General features: G+C 47.3%; 1 protein-coding gene across 1 annotated transcript in view; it reads left to right on the forward strand.

Annotated features, from left to right (window-relative positions):
- Nucleotides 1–21,488, forward strand: part of LOC142590203 (uncharacterized) — a 43,930-nt gene that overhangs the window by 10,639 nt on the left and 11,803 nt on the right. The window contains exon 2 of the mRNA XM_075702114.1: nucleotides 19,475–19,693. Coding sequence (XP_075558229.1) covers nucleotides 19,475–19,693 — 219 coding nt within the window. The remainder of the gene's footprint in view (nucleotides 1–19,474; nucleotides 19,694–21,488) is intronic.

The following is a 21,488-nucleotide window of genomic DNA, read 5'->3' on the forward strand; positions in this document are numbered from 1 at the left end:
CATGCGCTTGCTGTGGTAAAGCTAGGGAAACGTTAGAACATGTTTTATTAGAATGTGAAGATGTCTGCCCAGCGGTCGAGTTAGGCACCACTGGACTCCTTGAAGCTCTTGGGTTCAGCGAGAGCTAGATGAAAGTAAACATGTACGAAATAGGGATTAGACCGAGGCGATTGGAAGATTGGTGGAAGAGCAGTATAGAGAAACGACTAAAAACGGAGACGTACGAAAACGAAGTCCACAATAGGGGGTCAGAAAATGTGGTTGTGGGAATTCATCGTGGTTATTTTTTTTTCTTATTTTTTTTCTTTTCTTTTTTAACCTAGGTAGGACATTAAGCAGTATAATAGCAAGAGCTTGGTGGCAGAACCCGCCACCCACTCCAGAAGGGACGCTCATAACATCCATCCATCCATTAATCCATCCGTCACGGCCCATGCAAGAGGCCGCGCTTCTACCAGAAAGCCCGCCTTCGCACATAGCGTTCGCCGGCAGCGTTTCCCGGTCAACATTACGGTTGCATACGCTGCAGTTTCCGGGAAGCGTGAGAAGCAGTCAGGGATTTTTTGAACGCTGTCGGGCGTTCCACTCTTAAAGGCGAAGGTTAAGTGTCCACCAATTTTTTTTTCCTCAATTAGTAAAATTGTTCAGAAATTATTTTGTGAGCAACTTAAGAGTAATACAGACAAGCTTAATTGTCTACCTTCTTCCCAGTTTTTTTTTTTTGCACTGACAGTTCGACTAAATTAGGAGCATTATTACTATTAACCGCCTACATTCGTCCATCTATTGAGCTTGGTTGCTTTGTGGTTCGGTTTTTTTCTAGATTTTGATAAAGCACTTGATGCTATTATTCATAGCATTCTCTTTTCTAAGCCAGAAGTGCCGCTCAGGTACTAAAGCTTTTGAAAAGCTACCTGCCTAGCAGTGAACAAACAGCTTGCATTAGAGGTACTTACTCTGGCATTAAGATTTTTTTATCAACGTGTACCACAGGGTTCAATAATGGGACAGTTATTACTTTGTTTAAGATCTACCTGAGTAACTTAATTCTGGTGATTGCATCCTGCACGCTGATGGCGCTGTTCTCCCATTGTCTCACAAATATTTAGAAATGTAAGTCCTTCAACTAAAGATAGAGCTTGCAAAAGCGGTCGATTGGCACAATTCTAGGCGTTTTATTATAATAATCCAGCTCATGATATTTTTTTCTGTCTGTTTAAACAATGCTACTACCTCTTACACCTATCATAAATATTGATGGTCATACCATTCATGTCCGATACTGCGCATCAGTCTTGGGAATTAAATTAGACCCTAACATATGGTTTTCTCACCGTATACATACTTCATACATGGTTAACAGCGCATACACACGGGGACAGAGTTAAGGACAATAGGGCACAGCGCTAATTATAGATTTTAGTTCTTCCCTCAGTCCCCGTCTGCGTGCGCTGTTAACCCTTTAATATGCTTTACCAACTAGCCGACCAAGCCACCCTTGGAGACTTCATATCTAGTACTTCATCAAGCATTAGGTAGCATTCGGCATTAGGGTATGCAGATTGAATCAAGAGCGCATTTCTCCAGAGACACGCTATTTGACACTGCACTTAGCTTTCATCCACAGCCACATCTATAATATTGTGTCTTGAGAAAATACTGCTATCATCTGTCACATATCCAACACTTACAAAATCAAGCAATTCAGTCTTACTAACGGCGATTTATTACTCGAATACTAAACGGTTACTTCACTCGCACGACATGGTTTCTGTGACTACATTGATTAGCTGTCATCTCTCTATATTGTTTTATTTATTTATTTATTTATTTATTTATTTATTTATTTATTTATTTATTTATTACCTCAAAGGCCCCGGTGTGGGGTATTACATGAGGGATGGCTGACCACTTCAGTGGAATGTGGACTCAATGGCAGCCTTGAAATGATGTGTATTGGAGTGGTGCACGGCGTCGGCGGAAAGGTCATTCCAGTCCCGCGCAGTCTTCACAAAGAAATAATGTAGGGTGGGCAGTGGTCCGGGCAGGCGGAGGGTACACAGCTTTTTCGTCGTGACGTAATCGGCAAGATTGACGGTGTGCTGGAATGATGGCTGAAGTACTAGGAGCACAATGATAAAATTTGTGATAGGGAGACAGTCTGAAAACATGACGCCTTATATCTAGATTGGAAATTCCTGCTTTTAATTTTAGGTGAGAGACACTAGTGTGGTAAGAATAATCAGAATAAATATAACGAGCTGCACGATTCTGAACTGCTTCGAGAGTGTTAGAAAGGGTGATTTGGTGCGGGTCCCAAACACAGCATGCGTATTCTAGCTTAGGTCTGACAAAAGTTAGATAAGTTAGTATCTTTAAGGATGCCGGTGCGAAGCGCAAGTTGCGGCGGAAGTAACCAAGCGTGCGATTGGCTTTGTTGGTGATGTTCATAATATGAGAGGACCAAGAAAGGTTATTTGAGAGTGTAAGGCCAAGGTACTTGCATGACCCCACAGATGATATTTCCGAGTTGCAGAGAACGTACTTAGGAGTATGGTGAAGCTTCCGTCGATGAAAATGCACTAGTAAAGTCTTTGTTGTATTCAGTGACATTAGCCACACGCCGCACCAAGTGGTAACTTTGTCTAGATCATCTTGCAATGCGTGGTTGTCGGTATCAACTAGGATTGGGCGATAAATGACACAATCGTCAGCAAAAAGGTGAATGTTAGAAGAGAGATTAGCCGGTAAATCAATAATATGTATGAGGAAGAGGAGGGGCCCGAGAACTGTGCCTTGGGGTACACCGGAGAGAACAGGGCTTTTAGAGGAGGAGTGGTTGTTAGCATACACAAACTGTTGTCTGTTAGTCAAGAAATTTCGTATCCAGCTCAAAACAAGGGGATTAAGGTGCAAGCGAGATAGTTTTAGGAGAAGTCGTTGATGCGGAACTTTGTCAAACGCCTTTTCGAAATCTAAAAAGAGGGCATCAACTGGGATGTTTTGATCAAGGTTAGAGCTTATGTCATTTATAAAGAGTGATAATTGGCTATCACAAGATAAACCTTTAAGGAAGCCATACTGGTTAGGGTGGAAGAAACTGACAGGCGTTAGGAATGTAGCAATGTGGGAGTAAAGCACATGTTCCATTAATTTGGAACAGACGCTGGTTAGAGAAATTGGGTGGTAGCTACTACATGATGATGAAGGACCTTTCTTTGGGACTGGTATAACCTTACCCACTTTCCAGTCATCTGGCACCACTCCTGATGATAAAGATTGCTGAAAAATATGACATAACATCTCGCTTGTAACATATTTAGTATTTTTAAGACTTTGGAATTAATACCATCGATGCCAGGTGAAGACGACAGCTTCAAGGAATCAATGCATTTCCTGATTCCATCAGAACTGAAGGTGATTGCGGGCACTGTATTGTAACTGAAAAGTGGGAATTCAGGAAGTTCACCTTTAGGTTCATTCGTAAACACGGAAGAGAATGCATGATTAAGCGCTTCGGCGATTTCGTGATCAGGAATGGGCCTATTTTCTCGTCGCACAGTGCAAGTGGTTGCGAACGCTTTGTATTTATAATATTACAGAATTTTTTCGAGTTATTTCTCAGGATGTTTGGTAGGCGTAATAGTTTTTCTAGTTTTAGTGAAGGCAGGGATGTCACATTGGAATGAGGTATGTAGCACTGAATGACCGCTAAGGCCAGGTAAATGCGTCAGTGGTGAAACATTATCGGAGTGAGAAGTGAGGATAAGGTCTAATATGTTAGAAGACATATCATTGTGGTGCGTGGGGTTACTGACGGTTCGTGTTAAGCCAAACGTAAGAGGTATTAGGGAAATCACTTTCGACATTGTTTTTTGACGTTGTCTCAGCTATATTGGACCAATTGATGGCAGGGAAGTTGAAATCGCCGAACATTATGATAGGTGATTGGGGATAAAGTACTGTTACCGAGCGAAGCACCTCATAGAAGTCAGCTACGAAAGAGCGGTTTGCGTCGGGTGGACGATAGCATGTTCCGATAAGAACGGCTGGGCGGGAAGCGTTGCTTATCACAAAGGCAATTTCTAAGGGCGCTGTTACTGTTATTTCAGCACACTGAAGACTTTCGTGCGCACATATCAGTACGCCGCCCCCACTTTTGTGGGATCTGTCACGTCGGAATATGGGCTACTTAAAAACTTCCTCGCGCATTTACTCCTTCTGTGTTTCTAGCTAATTCTAATTGTATTAGGTTTGCTTGTATATTCTACTTTCCATTGCATAAAGTTCGCTCTAATTATGATAAAATGAGAACCTCATTCACTGCCATAAAACAGTGGAATACTCTGCCATATTCTCTCAAAAGTTCTTCGTCCTTGTATGTTGATTTAAACTTGGTCTTAAGCATTACACAACCTGCATAAGTAAATATATATACCTAGTTCCCCTTATTTTTTGGTATCTGCGTGTAATAATTTGTTACCTATGTATTTTAGCATTGAGTTGCATTGCATTCTTCTTGTTGCTACTTTCTTACGCTTCCCAACTTCTACTGCTGACCGTTGGTCTCGTTGGAGACCTCGACTTTGGTTTCTTCGTATATGGTTTGTAATGTACGGACTGTTCGTTGAAATAATAGTAAACTGAAACTGAATGATTGCTCTTCCAAGCGCCGCATTTTGTTGAAAGTTATCAACTTGCCAAATCATAGAGCAGTTTGAAGCAGCCAAAAAGGACGACCATGTGGCATACACACACGTATTACCCATCATTATTATACGGGGTATCTAAATTATGCTTTATGATTTTCTTAAAATTAGGCACTTGGAGGCACGGGAAGACCACCTGTACAGAGAGAGAGAGAGAGAGGGATGCAAATGAGAGAAAGGCAGGTAGGTTAACCAGAGTTTAAGCCTCCGGTTTGCTACCCTACACTAGGGTAAGTGAAATGGGAAGTAAAGACGGAAAGAACCCGGAAATATGGAAAGACCACCTGTGCAAATATGTTACGTGGCCAGGGGGACACAAAGTGAGATGATAATTATCGCTGTAAGCAGCCAAGCTAACTAAAATTCAATATTTAACTTTTTGTTGTCTGGAGTAAGTGGGTATGTTTGTTTTGAAATGTTAGAGGCAGTCGTATTTCTGCGCAGTATGAGTTGGAAGAATTCCTCTAACGCGTCTGTGTTCCGAGATATCCGACTCCAAATTTTAGTTGTCGTTCGCACGATTACGCATGCAAGAGAGTGAGGATCGGCGCAAAGCTCCTCCCTGATGTGACGCGGCTGTTGGGTGCAGCGTTCTGTCGGACAACAGGGCGGAGGCACAGGCAAAGATGACAACTGTTCCCTTTCCCCTCTTGGCTGGCGAAATCGAGATATGACAGCGTGGTGTGCCGTGCAGGTGTTGCTGTTGATTTCAATAATACTTGGAAATCAGCATTCATTTTACTTGCGTAGCCCAGGCGAGGGCCACGCCCGCTTGTCCAGTCGCCGTTGCGCACGCGCACTGCCCTCCGGCTTCTCCGCTCGCGCCATTATCCCGGCATGGCAGCTGCCGCCATCGTTGCAGGCTGCGCGGTCACGTGTTACGACAGCGGCTCAGGGTTCTTCGATTTTTTATTTCGCCAGCGGAGAGGGGAAGGGGCACAGTTATCGTATCATCTTTGCCCTGTTGTCAGACTAAACGCCGCGCGCAACAGCCACGTCACATCAGGGAGGAGCTTTGCGCCGATCCTCACTCTCTTGCATGCGTAATCGTGAGAACGGCAATTAAAATTTCGAGTCGGATATCTCGGAGCACAGACACGTTACAAGAATTCTTCCAACTGATACTGCGTAGAAACACGACTGCATCTAACTTTTCAGTACAAACATACCCACTTACTGCAGTCAACAAAAAGTTAATTATTCAGTTTTAGGTAATTGGGCTGCCGACAGCATTAATTATTGTCTCACTTTGTGTCCCCCTGGCCACATAACTTATATTCACAGGCGATCTTCGCGTGCCTCCCAGTGCCTAATTTTAACAAAACCCTCTGAACAGCCGGTATTTTGTGGCTGAGCCGTCAGGGCATTCGCGTCACAGTTCTCGATTACCGCAGAAGCGTTTTCTTTTTTGTGTGTGTGTGTTCTCTTTCACACCTCCGTTTGGCGGATTACGCAGCGAAACGCAACGCAAGAGCAAGCGCTACCCTAAATATGCTCACTGCGGCAGACATGCTGCCTTCAGGCGCGCATCATTCCTTTAAGAAACTGGATTCAGTTGAAGGATTGAAATCCGGGCCAGTCGGTACATAGTTGAGAGAAAAAACCACTCACAAAGGACAAGAGGAGAGGTTCACACTACAACGAATGGACTATCAACTGAGTTTTATCAAAAACGACGTCGTCCCAGTAAGGCCAGCAGAGCATGCGCAACCACAGCTTTGCTAATCACTGAGCATAAACAGCATAAACATATATAATAGCTGTGTCTTACCAGTACTCACCTACGGGGCAGAAACCTGGAGGCTTACTAAAAGGGTTCTACTCAAATTGAGGACGACACAACGAGCTATGGAAAGAAGAATGATAGGTGTAACGTTGAGGGATAAGAAAAGAGCAGATTGGGTGAGGGAACAAACGCGAGTTAATGACATCTTAGTTGAAATCAAGAAAAAGAAATGGGCATGGGCAGGACATGTAATGAGGAGGGAAGATAACCGATGGTCATTAAGGGTTACGGACTGGATCCCAAGGGAAGGGAAGCGTAGCAGGGGGCGGCAGAAAGTTAGGTGGGCGGATGAGATTAAGAAGTTTGCAGGGACGGCATGGCCACAATTAGTACATGACCGGGGTTGTTGGAGAAGCATGGGAGAGGCCTTTGCCCTGCAGTGGGCGTAACCAGGCTGATGATGATGATGAGCATAAACAGATAAGATATATCGCATCTATCATGACCGATATTGAAATGCAAATTCTTTTTCAAGTAAGCGCACCGAGGTTGTACTAAAGCAGTCATCACCTAATAAACTGATGCAGTACGCTTCCAGGATTTCTCGCTCTTCTTTGCCCTTGCCCTTACCAAGAATCGTCACAGTGCTGAATTGGATTCAGTTCTTTTGCTTAGTCAGCCGTTAGAAAGCGAATAGCTTTCCTTGGCTCTAGCACCACCCGTTTCTTTAGTCGAATCGAAGCATTCGTAGCACGTGGTGTCACGCGTGAGCTTTGTGGGCTCTGAAAGTCTGGATGCTGTGGCGAGTCGGGGGCGCTGGGCCGCATTTCTCCGTAAATGAGCGGCGGCATTTAGGCCCCCCCGTTTCTCTGCCGCTAAACATGTTCTTTTGCCTTCTTGTGCATGTTAAAATGTGTACTCTCATTTCGTGGGTAGTGCACATTTCAATGCCATTTACTTGCAAATCTATTTGTGACTATGCTACCTCAATTCCGTTGGCACTCAGTCCATGGCCGCAGCTTCTGCGGTTACGTAGGTTCGTTCAGAAATCATATAGCCTAAATTTCCTTCTATGTGGAAAAATATATAAGTTGTTGCACACGAGTTAAGTCTGGTCCTATTCAGTAACGCCTTGGTGAGGGCTATTTGGTTCCTCTTTATTAAAAAGCTGAAATAGCGCTACTAAACAAACACCCACAGAGAAAAAAGACCACAAAACAGGTGCCAACTGAATATTCTTGTGTTGGAATCAGGAGTGTGAAGGTGGGAAAAAATGTTATGTGCGGCAAATGTAAGAAGCGGGTCACGTGGTAGAGATTAGAATTACAATATATATATATATATATATATATATATATATATATATATATATATATATATATATATATATATATATATATATATATATATATATATATATATATATATATATATATACCGGGAGCTCAAAAGTAAGCTTTATAGTTTTCTTAAAATTGGGCACTGGGAGGCACGCACGCGAAGACCACCTGTGCAAATAAGTTATGTGGTCAGGGGGACACAAAGTAAGAAGATAATAATCGCCGTCAGTAGCCCAATTAACTGAAATTGAATAATTAACTGTTTGTTGACTGCAGTAAACAGGTATGTTTGTATTGAATAGCTAGGGGCAGCCGTGTTTCTACACAGTATCATTCGGAAGAATTCTAGCGTGTCTGTGCTCCGAGCTACCCGACTCTATATTTTGATTGTCGTTCGCATGACTGCACATGCAAGAGAGTTAGGATCGCCGCAAAGCTCCTCCCTGATGTTCGGGAGGAGCTCCTCCCTGCGGCGTTCGGTCTGACAACGGGGCGGAGGCATTGAGCAAAGATGATAACTGTTCCCCTTTCCCTCTCGGCTGGCGAAATAAAAAGATCGAAGAACTCGGAACCGCTGTCGTAAAGCGCGACCGCGCCGCCTGTAACGATGGCGGCAGCTGCCATACCGAGATAATGGCACGAGCGGATAAGCCGGCGTGCAGTGCGCCAAGAGCGACAACTGCGCGGCACACCACGCTGTCATATTGTCATCCAGTCATCGACGTCTTCCCCATCTTTGCCTGAGAATACGCCAGGATCACGGGGAGCGGGGAGAGTGATGTAGGTCGTCGAAGTGGCAGCAGGTGTCGGAGCCGGCGGAGTCGGGTTGCCGTCGCCGGGAGCCATGAAGGAAGGCTCGACGTACCGTCCACTGCGAAGCTCCGTGACGAGGTACAGGGAACGTCCACCTCCACCAGATATGTTACGTAGGAAGACACCAACGAAAAGCTATTTACAAGTATATTTACAAGGCAATACGCTTCGCTTGGCCAAGAGGCAACAGCCCGCGCTAGCTTCTAATCATCGTCGTCGTCTTCACACTGCTCGCCTTTCGTGATCGCACATACTGTGCCGTAGCAATATCTTCATTTCTAAAGCGGAAACTCACTGGCAAAACGCTCGAGTGAAGAAGTGCGGCAGCAGCAGCGAGTGAATTCACCTTCGAACTGCCCTTCGTTGCGACGCCAGCTTAGCGGCGGGAACACAGCGCACGCGAAGCTATCAGCGCTCGGCGCACTCAGTCTCCGTCGCACATCGCTTTCAAGATAGGGACCGCGCGACCGCGCCATACGCAGCCGCCGCCGGAGTGGAACGCCCCCCTTCCCCTCCCTTCGCGGCACCCCGGTGCCTTGCGCGCGTTCGAAGACGGCGCGCTACCCTCCCAGCTTTCCTCCCTTGCGCGCGCGAGATTCAGCCACCATCGTCGCCTCACCCTCGCACGCTTTTTCACTCGCACATACAGCATGCGGCGCGCGGCAACGACGTTATCGCACTTGGACTTTAGACGGAACATCGCGGAGACGACGGCGACGGAAATGCGCCTAAAGTGTCATATAATTGCCATCGCAGTAAAGAAGTGAGGGAATGGGCCGCAACCGTATTAAATGTGCCGCAAGTTCAAATAAACCCGATTGACAAAGTATATGAGCCATAAATCTTAGAAGCCACTATATCAGAGACAATAATAATATTTGGGGTTTTACGTGCCAAAACCACTTTCTGATTATGAGGCACGCCGTAGTGGAGGACTCCGGAAATTTTGACCACCTGGGGTACTTTAACGTGCACCTAAATCTAAGCACACGGGTGTTTTCGCATTTCGCCCCCATCGAAATGCGGCCGCCGTGGCCGGGATTCGATCCCGCGACCTCGTGCTCAGCAGCCCAACACCATAGCCACTGAGCAACCACGGCGGGTTATATCAGAGACAAGCAACCGCAGTTGGGCAATCTTGGGCCGCTTCTTCCCGAACGCTCACCATTCGTATACAAGGCGCATCAGAGGAGACATCCTCATTACAATGGCGACAAAAAATCTGAACACATTCTGGTCACATGTTATACGGCTTCCCTTATACATGCGAAGCTCGATAACGGCGGGTTGCCGCCTCGAAGCAGCTCACCGTCAAAGTATACCTATAGCATATGATTGGCCGAAGCAATACTCTAAACCACGTGCTTTACTCGGAAGCACATATTAACGCACTTGAAGAACGAGGGGTGGATGCGCGACACGGCCCAGCTGCTGCGGCTAGCTGCTGTGTCCTCCGTCCGAAGCACACTCACCCATGTCGACCGAAATCCACAAGCTCCATCTTCTTCAAAACGCCTTCAATGCCATTGCTGCCCGGGAAGGCAGCCACCGGCCATTCATTTCCGACCAACGTGGAAGTAGATGAACAAAGTCGGAGGCGCGTAACCCGCTACCGTAGAGTCATCATTCACGACAATGCAGCGAACGCCTTTCCACGGATACGACAGGCAGCCTCGCGGAGTGACGTCAGCGCTGCCTGGTTAAACAGTGACGTCAGCGATCGTTCATGGTGCGCCGTCAGGTGCTATCGGTGCAGAGCTACAAGCGATTTGGAAGGCCGTCCTATAGCAGCCAGAAATAGTCGCCTCGAACGTCGTGGCCCAATAAACACGCCCGCTGATTCGCGACACGTCGTACGAGAATTAAGGGAAATCGACGCCCACATGCTTGGCTACCGTCATCCACGAAGAATCGGCATTACTGCGGAGCAAAGAAATTAAATTTCAAAAATTATATTATGGGGTTTTACGTGCCAATACCACGATATGGTTATGGGGCACGCCGTTGTGGGGGATTTCGGAAATTTGGAGCCCCTGGGGGTTCGTTAACGTGCGCCTAAATCTTAGTACACGGATGTTTTCGCCTCCATCGAAATGTGGCTGCCGTGGTCGGGATTCGATCCCGCGACCTCGTGCTTAGCATCTCAGCACCATAGCCACTAAGAAACCGTGGTGGGTGGAGCAATGGGATTGAGCTGCACGTTCATTACACCCTGCAGCTATGTGGGCGCAGGAGGGAATGAGCGAAAGGAACAGCTCGAGTGGGGAGTACTTTTACTCACTCACACTCATTGCGCTTAAAGGAATAAGTTGAATGCCAGCAACCGTTATAGAAGGGTATTTGCAATTTGCTCCCTATAATCTTGAGAAATATTATTGAAAATCGCTTAGTGTACAATGACTGAAGGATAAACTTCAGAACCCTGTAACTCGGGAATAATAAAAGGGAAAGGTGCCCCACTTTGGTGCGTTGCACTTGTTCGGACACCTAAAGCGGACACAATATGTCATATGCACCATCCTGAAATATGCCATTAATTTCCAGATAGAACTTTTGTATCAAGCGCGCACAAGCAAGGACAGAGAGAGGGGTGGACGACACAAGCTCATAATTCCAACTGATCGTGTATTTACAAAATTACATCATATGAACACTTTCCTTCATGACGTCAGAAGATCGAAATGTCGACATCAGGTGGCCATGCTCAGAAACTTGGTTTCCTTGGACGACAGAAAAACAGAAGGTGTGCTGACACACAACACACCTGCCTTTCTAATGCAATCTGCTTCAATTATTTCCGTAACATCCTAGTTCTTATTTTTGGTTGCGATATTACCCACGTTGAACAAGGGCTTGCACGGCTCTTTGTTATTTATTCCACACTGATGACAATGCACAGAAAGATTGCCATCGCGGTAATTCCCCACCTTCCTCCTGTGTTCTAGAAGTATTTCATTCAGACACCTTCCGGTCTGACCGATGTAGCTGGAACCACACGATAAGGGAACTTCATATACCACGCCAGACACACATTTTACAAAAGAATCACGATGTTTTGACAGTGCACGGCTCTTTCCTTTTCTGTAAAGTATTAGTCAGTTTCCATAGCTCCTCAGGGGCGGAAAGCACTGTCGGGGGCGGAGAGCAATGTCAGAATAGTGCTTTCCGCCCATGAGAAGCTAGGGAAACTTTGCCAAATGACCAATCCTTTCCAGAAAAAGAAAGAGCCGTGCACTGTCAAACATCCTGATCCTTTTGAAACATGTGTGTCTGGCGTGGTAAATGAAGTTCCCCTATCGTGTGGTTCTAGCTAGATCAGTCAGACTGGAAGGTGTCTCAGTGAGGAGGAGGATGAGGAGGAGGAAATACAGACAGAAGGCAGGGATGTTAACCAGAAATGCGTCTGGTTGGCTACCCTACTCTGGGGGAGGAGAAAGAGGGAATAGAAAGATGAGATAGAGAGAGGGAGGGTGAGGAAAGCCGCGGTGAGCTCCAGCACTCACGCGGAGCACCTGAGCGAGTCAAAGACGTTCACATAGGCCACTCGCCCTCAGGAAAGACAAAAGTGCCCTCATAGCTTTGTGGGCCGACGAGCGATGGGGACGGTCTTCAAGTTACACCCGCCCGGACAACGGCCGATCGATCGTCCAGTCGTCGCAATGCGATAGATAATGTTTGTCTTTCCGACTGAAATCGATGACAATGGCACAATAAATGTTCGATGTTCTCTTCCACGCCGCAGACGTCGCATGCAGCACTGTCAGTGATTCCAGTCAAAGTAATCTACGCTTCCGTGAAAACCACACCCAACAACAGCCGGTATAGAAGCGATACCTCACGTTGGTGAAGCCCGGGTGGAGGTCGGAGTTGTAGCGAAGGCTTCAGCTCGTACCAGCTGGTGTGCCTAATATTTTATGTGTTTCACTCTGTTAAAGAGAGCTTGCGTGCTAGGTGACCAGGCTGCCTTGCAGAATCTGTCCTGGAAAGAGCAATGGGAATGGGTGTCTGAATGAAATACTTCTGGAACATAGGAGCAAGGTGAGGAATTACCACAATGGGAATCTTTCTGTGCATTGTCTCATGAGTGTGGAACAAGTAACAAAAAGCCGAGTAAATCCTTGTTGAACATGTGTAACATAGTACTCAAAAATAAGAAACAAGATCTTGGCGAGATAATTGAAGCAGATTGCATTAGAAAGGCAGGGGTGTCGTGTGTCAGCGCGCCTTCTGTTTTTCTGTCGTCCAAAGGAACCAAGTTGCTGAGCATGGCCACCTGATGTCGGCATTTTGGTCTTGTGACGCCATGAAGGAAAGTTTTCATATGATGCAACTTCGTAAATACACGATCAATTGGAAGTAAGCGCTTCTGTTGTCTACTCCTCACCCTGTCCTTGTTTGTACGCGCTTGACCGTGATCTGCTATGCGTAACCAAGTCGCCCATAGTCGGTGCTCTTTTAGACTTTTCTGAAGCCCTTGTAAGCATTGTAACAATTTAACGTAAAGTGCAAACTGATGTATGACATCTGTATGCTTTACATACTCTGTAACAGATGTAGTTTACGGAAGTTCGATATCTGGCTTTCGTTGCCAAATTACGAATTTGTAAACTTTGTTCTTCAGTTCATTTTTTTCTATACGGCGCTCTGTATGTCCTCATTCTTCCCGCTGTCCCAGTTTTATTTGCGTTTTGCCTTCCTTGAGATGCCGCCCTATCAGCTAGCTTCGATACAGACCCTAGTTCAGTTCTTTTTCTTCTAAATTTGCCAGTTTTCGAAAATTTTTATTGTAAACCACTCGAGGCCTTGAAATTAAAATTTCTCTTACTACAATCAGTAGAATTCAAATTTCGCTCCCAAATGCACCACATGCGTTGTTTAAGATCACGGTCTTTTTCCTATATATAGCCGTTTGCGCTATCTTATGTGCGTATGACGATCTTTAAAAAAAACATTCACGCTTACAAGCGGCGGTAATAAGGGGACGTGGCAATAATCGTGGCGAGTCTTGGCGTACCTATATATATATATATATATATATATATATATATATATATATATATATATATATATATATATATATATATATATATAATGTAACAGATACAAAAGGCACGGACAAGAGAAAAGAAGGGAAGACGAAGAGGACGAAGCGTCGGAGAGGCCGAGCTGCGCTACTATCACGCGACGATCATCATCCATCGCCTGTAAATAAAATCATTTCTTCGCAACTCTTCGTAACAGTTGTGGTGGAGGTGCGGGGTAATCGACACCCGAAGACGGAGGCTGAACCAGAAATTCTTCGACGGAGCCGTCGCATTGCTGGACTCCCACCGTATCTACCGGAGCTGAATATGTCCCACGACGCAGACGAACAACGGCCCATTCCAACAGCTGCGCCGACAAGTTCCGTTCTGCAACTGAGAGATGCGCGTCCCTTCGCCGGAAGATCGGACGAAGACGTCGAGGAATGGCTCGTCCATTATCACCGGGTGAGTGCCGCCAACAAGTGGAACAGCGCTTCTCAGCTTTCGAACGTCGTGTTCTTCCTAACGGATACTGCGTTGCTGTGGTTCGACAATAACGAGGAAACGTTCACAACATGGGGAAGATTTGTTTCCGAAATCAAAGAGAGATTCGGCGACTCCGCGACGAAAAAGAAAAGGGCGGAACAGACGCTACTGCAACGTGCGCAAGTGCCAGGCGAAACCTGCACGACCTATATTGAGGCGGTAATAAAACTGTGTAGGATGGTGGACTCTGGAATGTCTGAGGAAGATAAAGTCGGGCACATCCTGAAAGGAATTGCCGAAGACGTCTATAATTTCCTCATCGCAAAGGACAACCTGGCTTCCGTCACTGACATCATTCGGCATTGTCGTACTTTCGAGCAGCTGAAAACGAGGCGCATCACGCCGAAGTTTGGCAGGCTAGCCAATGTGACAACAGTTGCAAGCGTGGACAGCAACCAGCCCCTCGATCTTGCATCAACGATCAGACAAATAGTTCGGGAAGAGCTCAGCCTGCACGCACAAGCGACACATTCAGGCACTCACAGCTTCCGCTTATCACCAGATTTCCAGTCAAACGTGGCATCCATCGCCCCGTATCCTGCGGCGAGGGGCACCGAGGATTATGAACTCGCGCCCCGACAGCAGCCACGTCTCTACGACAGAGGCGCTACTTATGACGCTCGGCCACAACGAGAGCAGCCGCGGTTTTACCCCCGAGGTCCTGTGACTTCTGTCAGGCCGCGACAAGAAGGGCACCGACCCTACTACCACGACGTGACTTATGAACGATATGACGGATTTCAGCGAGGCGCAGAGACACGTTATCCACATGACAACGAACTTTCTCGCCGCCCGCAGCAGCCTAGCATCCGTTTCGAGGAAGATGCTGTGCACCACGACCCTCCCGTGTGCTACAACTGCGGTGCCACAGGCCATATAGCACGGTATTGTCGCCAAGGCCGTCAATCACGAAGGACACCAACAATGCTATCGCCACCCAGAACCCGTACTTCATATGACTTGCGGACGACCGATTCCCTTCCAATGGACCACTTCCCACACGAGACCAGACGCAGCGATTCGCCAACTTCTGAGCGGAGTTTGACGCCACCAAATAATCGTCCCCGTCGCTCTCCGTCCCCTCGGCGCCGTTCTTCGTCACCGCCGCCGGGAAACTAGCATCCGCGGCCAATGGAGGTGAGGTCGCCGGACGGTCTTTGCCAGAAATTCCTCTGCCTGTTGTGATGCTCAAAAACAAAGTGAATGTCTCGATTGACGGAATACCGACCATGGCGTTAGTTGATACTGGGGCGACTGTGTCTGTGATGAGCCTCGCTTTCAAGAACCGTCTAGGCCACAAAGTTATGTTTTCTTGGAACGACGGTATTACTTTTCGTGGAGTGGGCGGCGAGTGGCTTCATCCCCTTGGTGTTTGTGCTGTGAGTGTTTTGTTGGCTGGGAAAGTTTTTGTGTCGGAATTCGTTGTTCTTGCTCGTTGTTCGCACGATGTTATTCTTGGTATTGATTTTCTTGAACAGTGCGGCGCTTCCGTGGACTGTGGTTGTGGCGAAATATCATTTAACAAGTTAATTATATCAACAGATTCCGAACAAAGCTCGCGTGGCGAACACAGGGACACAGACACACTCAGTGTTCTTGATGAAGTGATTGCACCATCGTGGTGCCTGACGCCCGTTCGTGTTTCTGCAACTACTGTTGACGCTGATTGTGTTGATATTGTAGTTAGGCCTCTCCGCATAAACTGTGCTAAAAAAAGATATACTTGTGCCCTGCTCTGTCGTATGCATGACGAAAGGAGTCGCCACATTGTGGGCGCTGAACTGTTCCGCCACGCCGGTTGTCCTTCCTCGCGGTATGAAAATCGCTCTCTTCGATGAAGCCGCATGTAACTCAATGGCGGCCCTAACTACGGACGTCTCTACAGCTTGCTCTCCTTGCGATAATAGCCATTTTGAAGAGCTAATGCTTGGCATGATCAGCAAGGCTCTCGGTACGTCGGAACGGCAAGCACTGGTACATGTCCTTGCCAGGCATGAGGCTGCATTCGACTTCACGCATGGAGATGCACCCCTTCATTTGCCGTCGTCCCGCGCTCGTCACAGAATAGATACCGGCTCCGCACACCCCATCCGCCAGAAGCCCTACCGAGTGTCATCCTCCGAGCGAAAGGTTATTGCACAACAAGTCAAGGAGATGATGGACAAAGGTGTCGTTCAAGAGTCGTCTAGTCCTTGGGCAGCCCCAGTAATCCTGGTCAGAAAAAAAGATGGCTCCTGGAGATTCTGCGTGGATTACAGACATCTAAACGCAGTGACGAAGAAGGATGTCTATCCACTACCGCGAATAGATGACGTCATTGATTGCTTACACGCTGCTTCTTACTTCTCAACACTTGATTTGCGATCGGGGTATTGGCAAATACCTATGCACCCTGCCGACAAGGAAAAGACCGCTTTCGTGACTCCAGATGGCCTATTCGAATTTAATGTTATGCCTTTTGGCCTTTGCAATGCTCCTGCCACCTTCGAAAGATTCATGGACACAGTACTACGTGGTCTGAAGTGGGAGATATGCATGTGTTACCTCGATGATGTTGTAATCTTTGGCCGCACGTTTGAAGAACATAATCAACGCCTCAGCCTTGTTCTCGACTGCATCGAGAAAGCTGGGCTGGTTCTAAACTCAAAGAAATGCCGCTTTGGCGAACGTCAAACACTGGTCCTGGGACACTTAGTTGACAAGGATGGCGTCAGACCCGATCCTCGTAAGATTGAAGCGGTGAGCTCCTTCAAGCCACCACAATCAGCACGAGAACTTCGCTCATTCATTGGCCTATGTTCATATTTTCGTCGTTTTGTTCCCAGGTTTGCCGACATCGTTTACCCGTTGACAAGTATTTTGCGACAAAATGCATCCTTCAATTGGACACCAGAGTGTGACGCATCATTTTCTCAACTGAAATTTATACTAACGTCAGCACCGCTCTTGCGTCACTTCGATCCGTCTTGCCCAACTGAAGTTCACACTGATGCTAGTGGAATTGGGATAGGAGCGGTGCTTGTACAACGTCACAGTGGCGCAGAACATGTAGTCGCATATGCCAGCCGTTGCCTGAGCAAATCTGAACGGAATTATACGGTTACGGAACAGGAATGCCTGGCAGCTGTTTTCGCCATACAGAAGTTTCGGTGTTATCTTTACGGTAGACCATTCAAGATTATCACCGACCATCATTCTTTATGCTGGCTGGTCGGTTTGCGTGATCCCTCTGGTCGCCTCGCACGTTGGGCACTGCGCCTCCAGGAATACGACTTTGTGGTGTCGTACAAGAGTGGCCGTCGTCACGCTGACGCAGACTGCCTCTCTCGGATTCCTCTTGCGGCTACCGACTGCGATGCTGAGAATTTTGACGACTGTCTCGCTGCTGTTACTTCTACGTTCCCTGACGCGGCAGACTTTCAGCGAGAACAACGGAGTGATGTTACCCTCGATCCGCTTTTTGTTGCCGCCCGTACTTCTCAAGGCAGTGGTCGCTTTACCGTCCGTGATAAATTACTCTACAAAACTAATTATTCCGGGCATGGAGCGCGTTTTCTGCTTGTTGTCCCGGAGAGCCTTCGCTCCGACGTTCTACGCGCCATGCATGATGATGTGACATCCGGCCATTTCGGTTTCGTACGAACACTACACCGCACGCAGGAGCGCTTTTACTGGCCCAAGATGTACGAAACAATCAAGCGCTATGTCGCTAGTTGTGAAACGCCGCTTCCACCGCCGCTTGCGTGGCGGCCTTCCTGTTGCGTTCCGTGGTCCTTCGTCATGGCCCACCACGTGTCATCATCAGCGACCGTGGTCGCCAGTTCACTGCTGATGCCATTGAAGAGCTACTTCGTTTGTGCACTTCCCAGTTCCGTCATTCCACGCCGTACCATCCACAGACCAATGGCCTCGTTGAAAGGACGAACAGAACGCTGACCAACATGCTTGCCATGTACGTCTCCTCCAATCATAAGAACTGGGACGACGTGCTGCCCTTCATCACTTACGCATACAACACGGCGAAACACGAAACCACGAACTATAGCCCATTTTATCTCCTCTATGCCAGGTTACCGCGAAGCCCTCTGGACACTTTCTTACCGTTCGTTCTGCACAGTGACGATTCTGTATCGAAGACTTTGTGTCTCGCCGAAGAAGCGCGTCGAATAGCTCGTCTTCGTACTCTGGCCTCGCAAAGTCGTTCGAAAGAGCGATACGACAACCGTCACGTACAAGCATCGTTGGAAAAAGGTGACTTGGTCCTTCTTTGGACACCGCAACGCAAGCGTGGATTGTGCCAAAAGTTATTGTCAACATATTCAGGCCCATTTGTAGTTGTGGACCGCCTGAGCGAACTCACTTACGTCATAGCTCGCCTACTGTGCAATGGTCGGCGATCAAGCAGAACTCAGCTGACTCACATTGCTCGCCTGAAGCCTTTCTACCCTGCTTGCGCATCCTGACTCGCCCCACGGGCTTCGTCTGCTTGCGGGGAAATGTAACAGATACAAAAGGCACGGACAAGAGAAAAGAAGGGAAGACGAAGAGGACGAAGCGTCGGAGAGGCCGAGCTGCGCTACTATCACGCGACGATCATCATCCATCGCCTGTAAATAAAATCATTTCTTCGCAACTCTTCGTAACAATATATATATGCATGCCGGTGTAGGTGAGTAGGCTTTGTATGCGTGCGAGTTTGCGAGTGCAGTATTTCGAATTCTGTGCTCTCCCTGTGAGCTGGATACAAAATGCCATCGTACGAACATTCGCTGGATAAATAAAGTACCAGTTTTTTACAACTACAGGGCCCCACTTGCCTGCTTCCCAGCAGTGCCCCGTGGATGTGCTACGGCGCTCACCTATCACGACTTCCAGCCTGTTTCAAACCTAAAGAAATTCACAAGTACGAATTCAACAGCATATAAAAAAATCCTGATTTTGAAAAAAAAAATGCGTTCCACGATGTTTTTCGTGTTACCGCTGCAAGATTGGCCAATTCTGACCAGTAAGCGTTCCGTTGTACTAAAAGAAAAAGGAAAGAAAAAGTGACTACGATAAAACTTTGTTGTCAGTCGAAAGCGCTGGACAGTAGAAACACTGTGCCTTTTCTAATGCGCGTTTACAATCTGAACTTTGTTCTTCCCACTTCCACTTCCCCATCCTCTCTCACGTGTAGCCTTGCAGGTTGGGCAATGTGGGGTTAACATAAATGCCTTTTCCATCCCTCCATCTCTCTCTCTCTCTTGTATTGACTCTACTTCCTCGTAGAAATATTGACAGTGGTATTAAGCTTCATTATCTTGCCGCTTGCTGCAGGGTCCTCGGCGATGACGAGAAACGACCGTTCATGGAGGAGGCCGAGCGGCTTCGATGCAAGCACAAAAAGGACCACCCGGATTACAAGTACCAGCCGCGCCGCCGGAAACCGCTGAAGGGATTCGAACCGCCGCCCCCTCAAGCGCCGCAGCAACAGCAGCCGGGACAACACAGGTCCAAAGGGCGATCCTCGTCAGCTTCGCAGGCGTCGTCGTCGAGGTAAGAGAGGACACGCCGTGTTTCCTTGGTAGATACGGTTACAGACAGGAATATTCCGTAACAAAATCGCTCCCGTCTTCAAGAGGCCCTTTAAATCGCGATGTAAACTCCCAGCTCATGTGTTAACGGAGCTGCCTCTGTGTCGACGTCCATTGGACTTACGTAGGGGTGCAGGAGCCCGGACAAAGGCGGATCAGTCATGAAATTGCTGCTCGTTGCAGAAAGCCCGTCCTTGTTTACTTCTCTTAAGATCGACCTAGTGAACGCCTAACTTTCTTTCTGTCTCTGTTCTATGGCAAAACGTCCAACTATAGTCGGCGACAACTTAAGAATTACAAAGAAGCTCCCCCCACAAAAGCGCAAGGCATCTGGTCTTCATCCCTGAAAGAGAGCTGAACCAGTTGTACAGTCCGCTCAAAGCTTAATGACGTTGGTCGGCTAATCTAAGTGCTAGATTAAATAAAATAAACCTTGTTGTTTCGCGCTAAAATATTACCTTTGGCTGAGCAGTGACGTAAGCATTCTCTACAATATCTACAATACGCCGCTAGACTTCCAGGTTGCTTATTGAAACCAGTGACAGAGTGACTAATCTGTACGGAGAAAATAGTTGTTTCAAACACGTGAAACCACCCGACGTCAGGTCAATAAGTGAATGCAATTGGTTGGCGCGTCTATGCAAATGTTGTTCTTAGTTGGACAGTACACATATAAACTTGGAATTCTCAGCTTGTCGCCGACTGTAGATGGGCAGCTTCTCCCGATGATCGAAGCACTGACAAAAAATTTCACGCGTTTGAAAAACCTGTACATCGCTTTAGGGCTTATCTTCTCCCACAACGATAATCGTCATCGGTCTCGTCCGCATTTCTTTCGTGTAACGCTGTGAGCCCGGCACTTCCAAGTCACGAACGGCTTGCGCGTTCTCATCGTGACACAGTATTCTCGACAGGAAAGGAGCGGGTGCTTAGTTTTCAATAAAACAAAGACGGAGCCAGGCAGGTGACGGTTATTGTTGTGGGACAACGTAAACCCCAAAGGATGCAAGATTTTTTTGTTTTAATTTGCAAGATTTAACGCTGCGCCTGAAGTCCTCGGATGATGTTCTAATAACACGCGGATGAGGCGTGTTGGTGCGACGCGGTAGGTAAACCAACTCCTGCCGGGCAAAAGAAACAGCGCCCCGGCAGCTACCAGGCGTCTCACGACGCTATGTCGTGACGAGGAGCGTCGCCAGGTGGCGCTGCAGAGGCCGCGCCTCACAATCAACATAAGCTCCCTGGAGTGATGTACGCAGGCGACGTAGTGCTACTAGCGGACAATGAAGTAGATTTACAGACACTTGCGAATATCTGTGGCAACGCGGCGACAAATCTAGGCCTCGTGTTTAGCACAGAGAAATCGGTAATTGTGATATTTAATGAAGAGACGAGTAAATACGTGGTTTCAATTCAACAGCAAGTCATACAGATATTCAAGCAACATAAATAGCTCGGCGCATACGTAAACGAAGGAAAGACTTACTCAAGCTCCGATCGAAATAATCTGAAAATAAAGGGGAAGCGGAATGCTGCAATAATGAAACATAGAGCACTGTGGGGCCACAATAAGTCTGAGGTGGTCCGTGGATTCTGGAAAGGAGTACTCGTGCCAGTACTAACATTCGCAAATGCCATTCTATGCTTAACTTCGGATATCTTGTCAGGTTTCGAAGTTCACTGAAGCTCGCTAGGCCGGTTAGCCTTAAAACCACAAATGATGCAGTACAGGGTGACACAGGTTAGGCCTCTTTGGA

This window comes from Dermacentor variabilis, chromosome 8 (assembly GCF_050947875.1).
Source record: "Dermacentor variabilis isolate Ectoservices chromosome 8, ASM5094787v1, whole genome shotgun sequence".
Lineage (NCBI taxonomy): Eukaryota > Metazoa > Arthropoda > Arachnida > Ixodida > Ixodidae > Dermacentor > Dermacentor variabilis.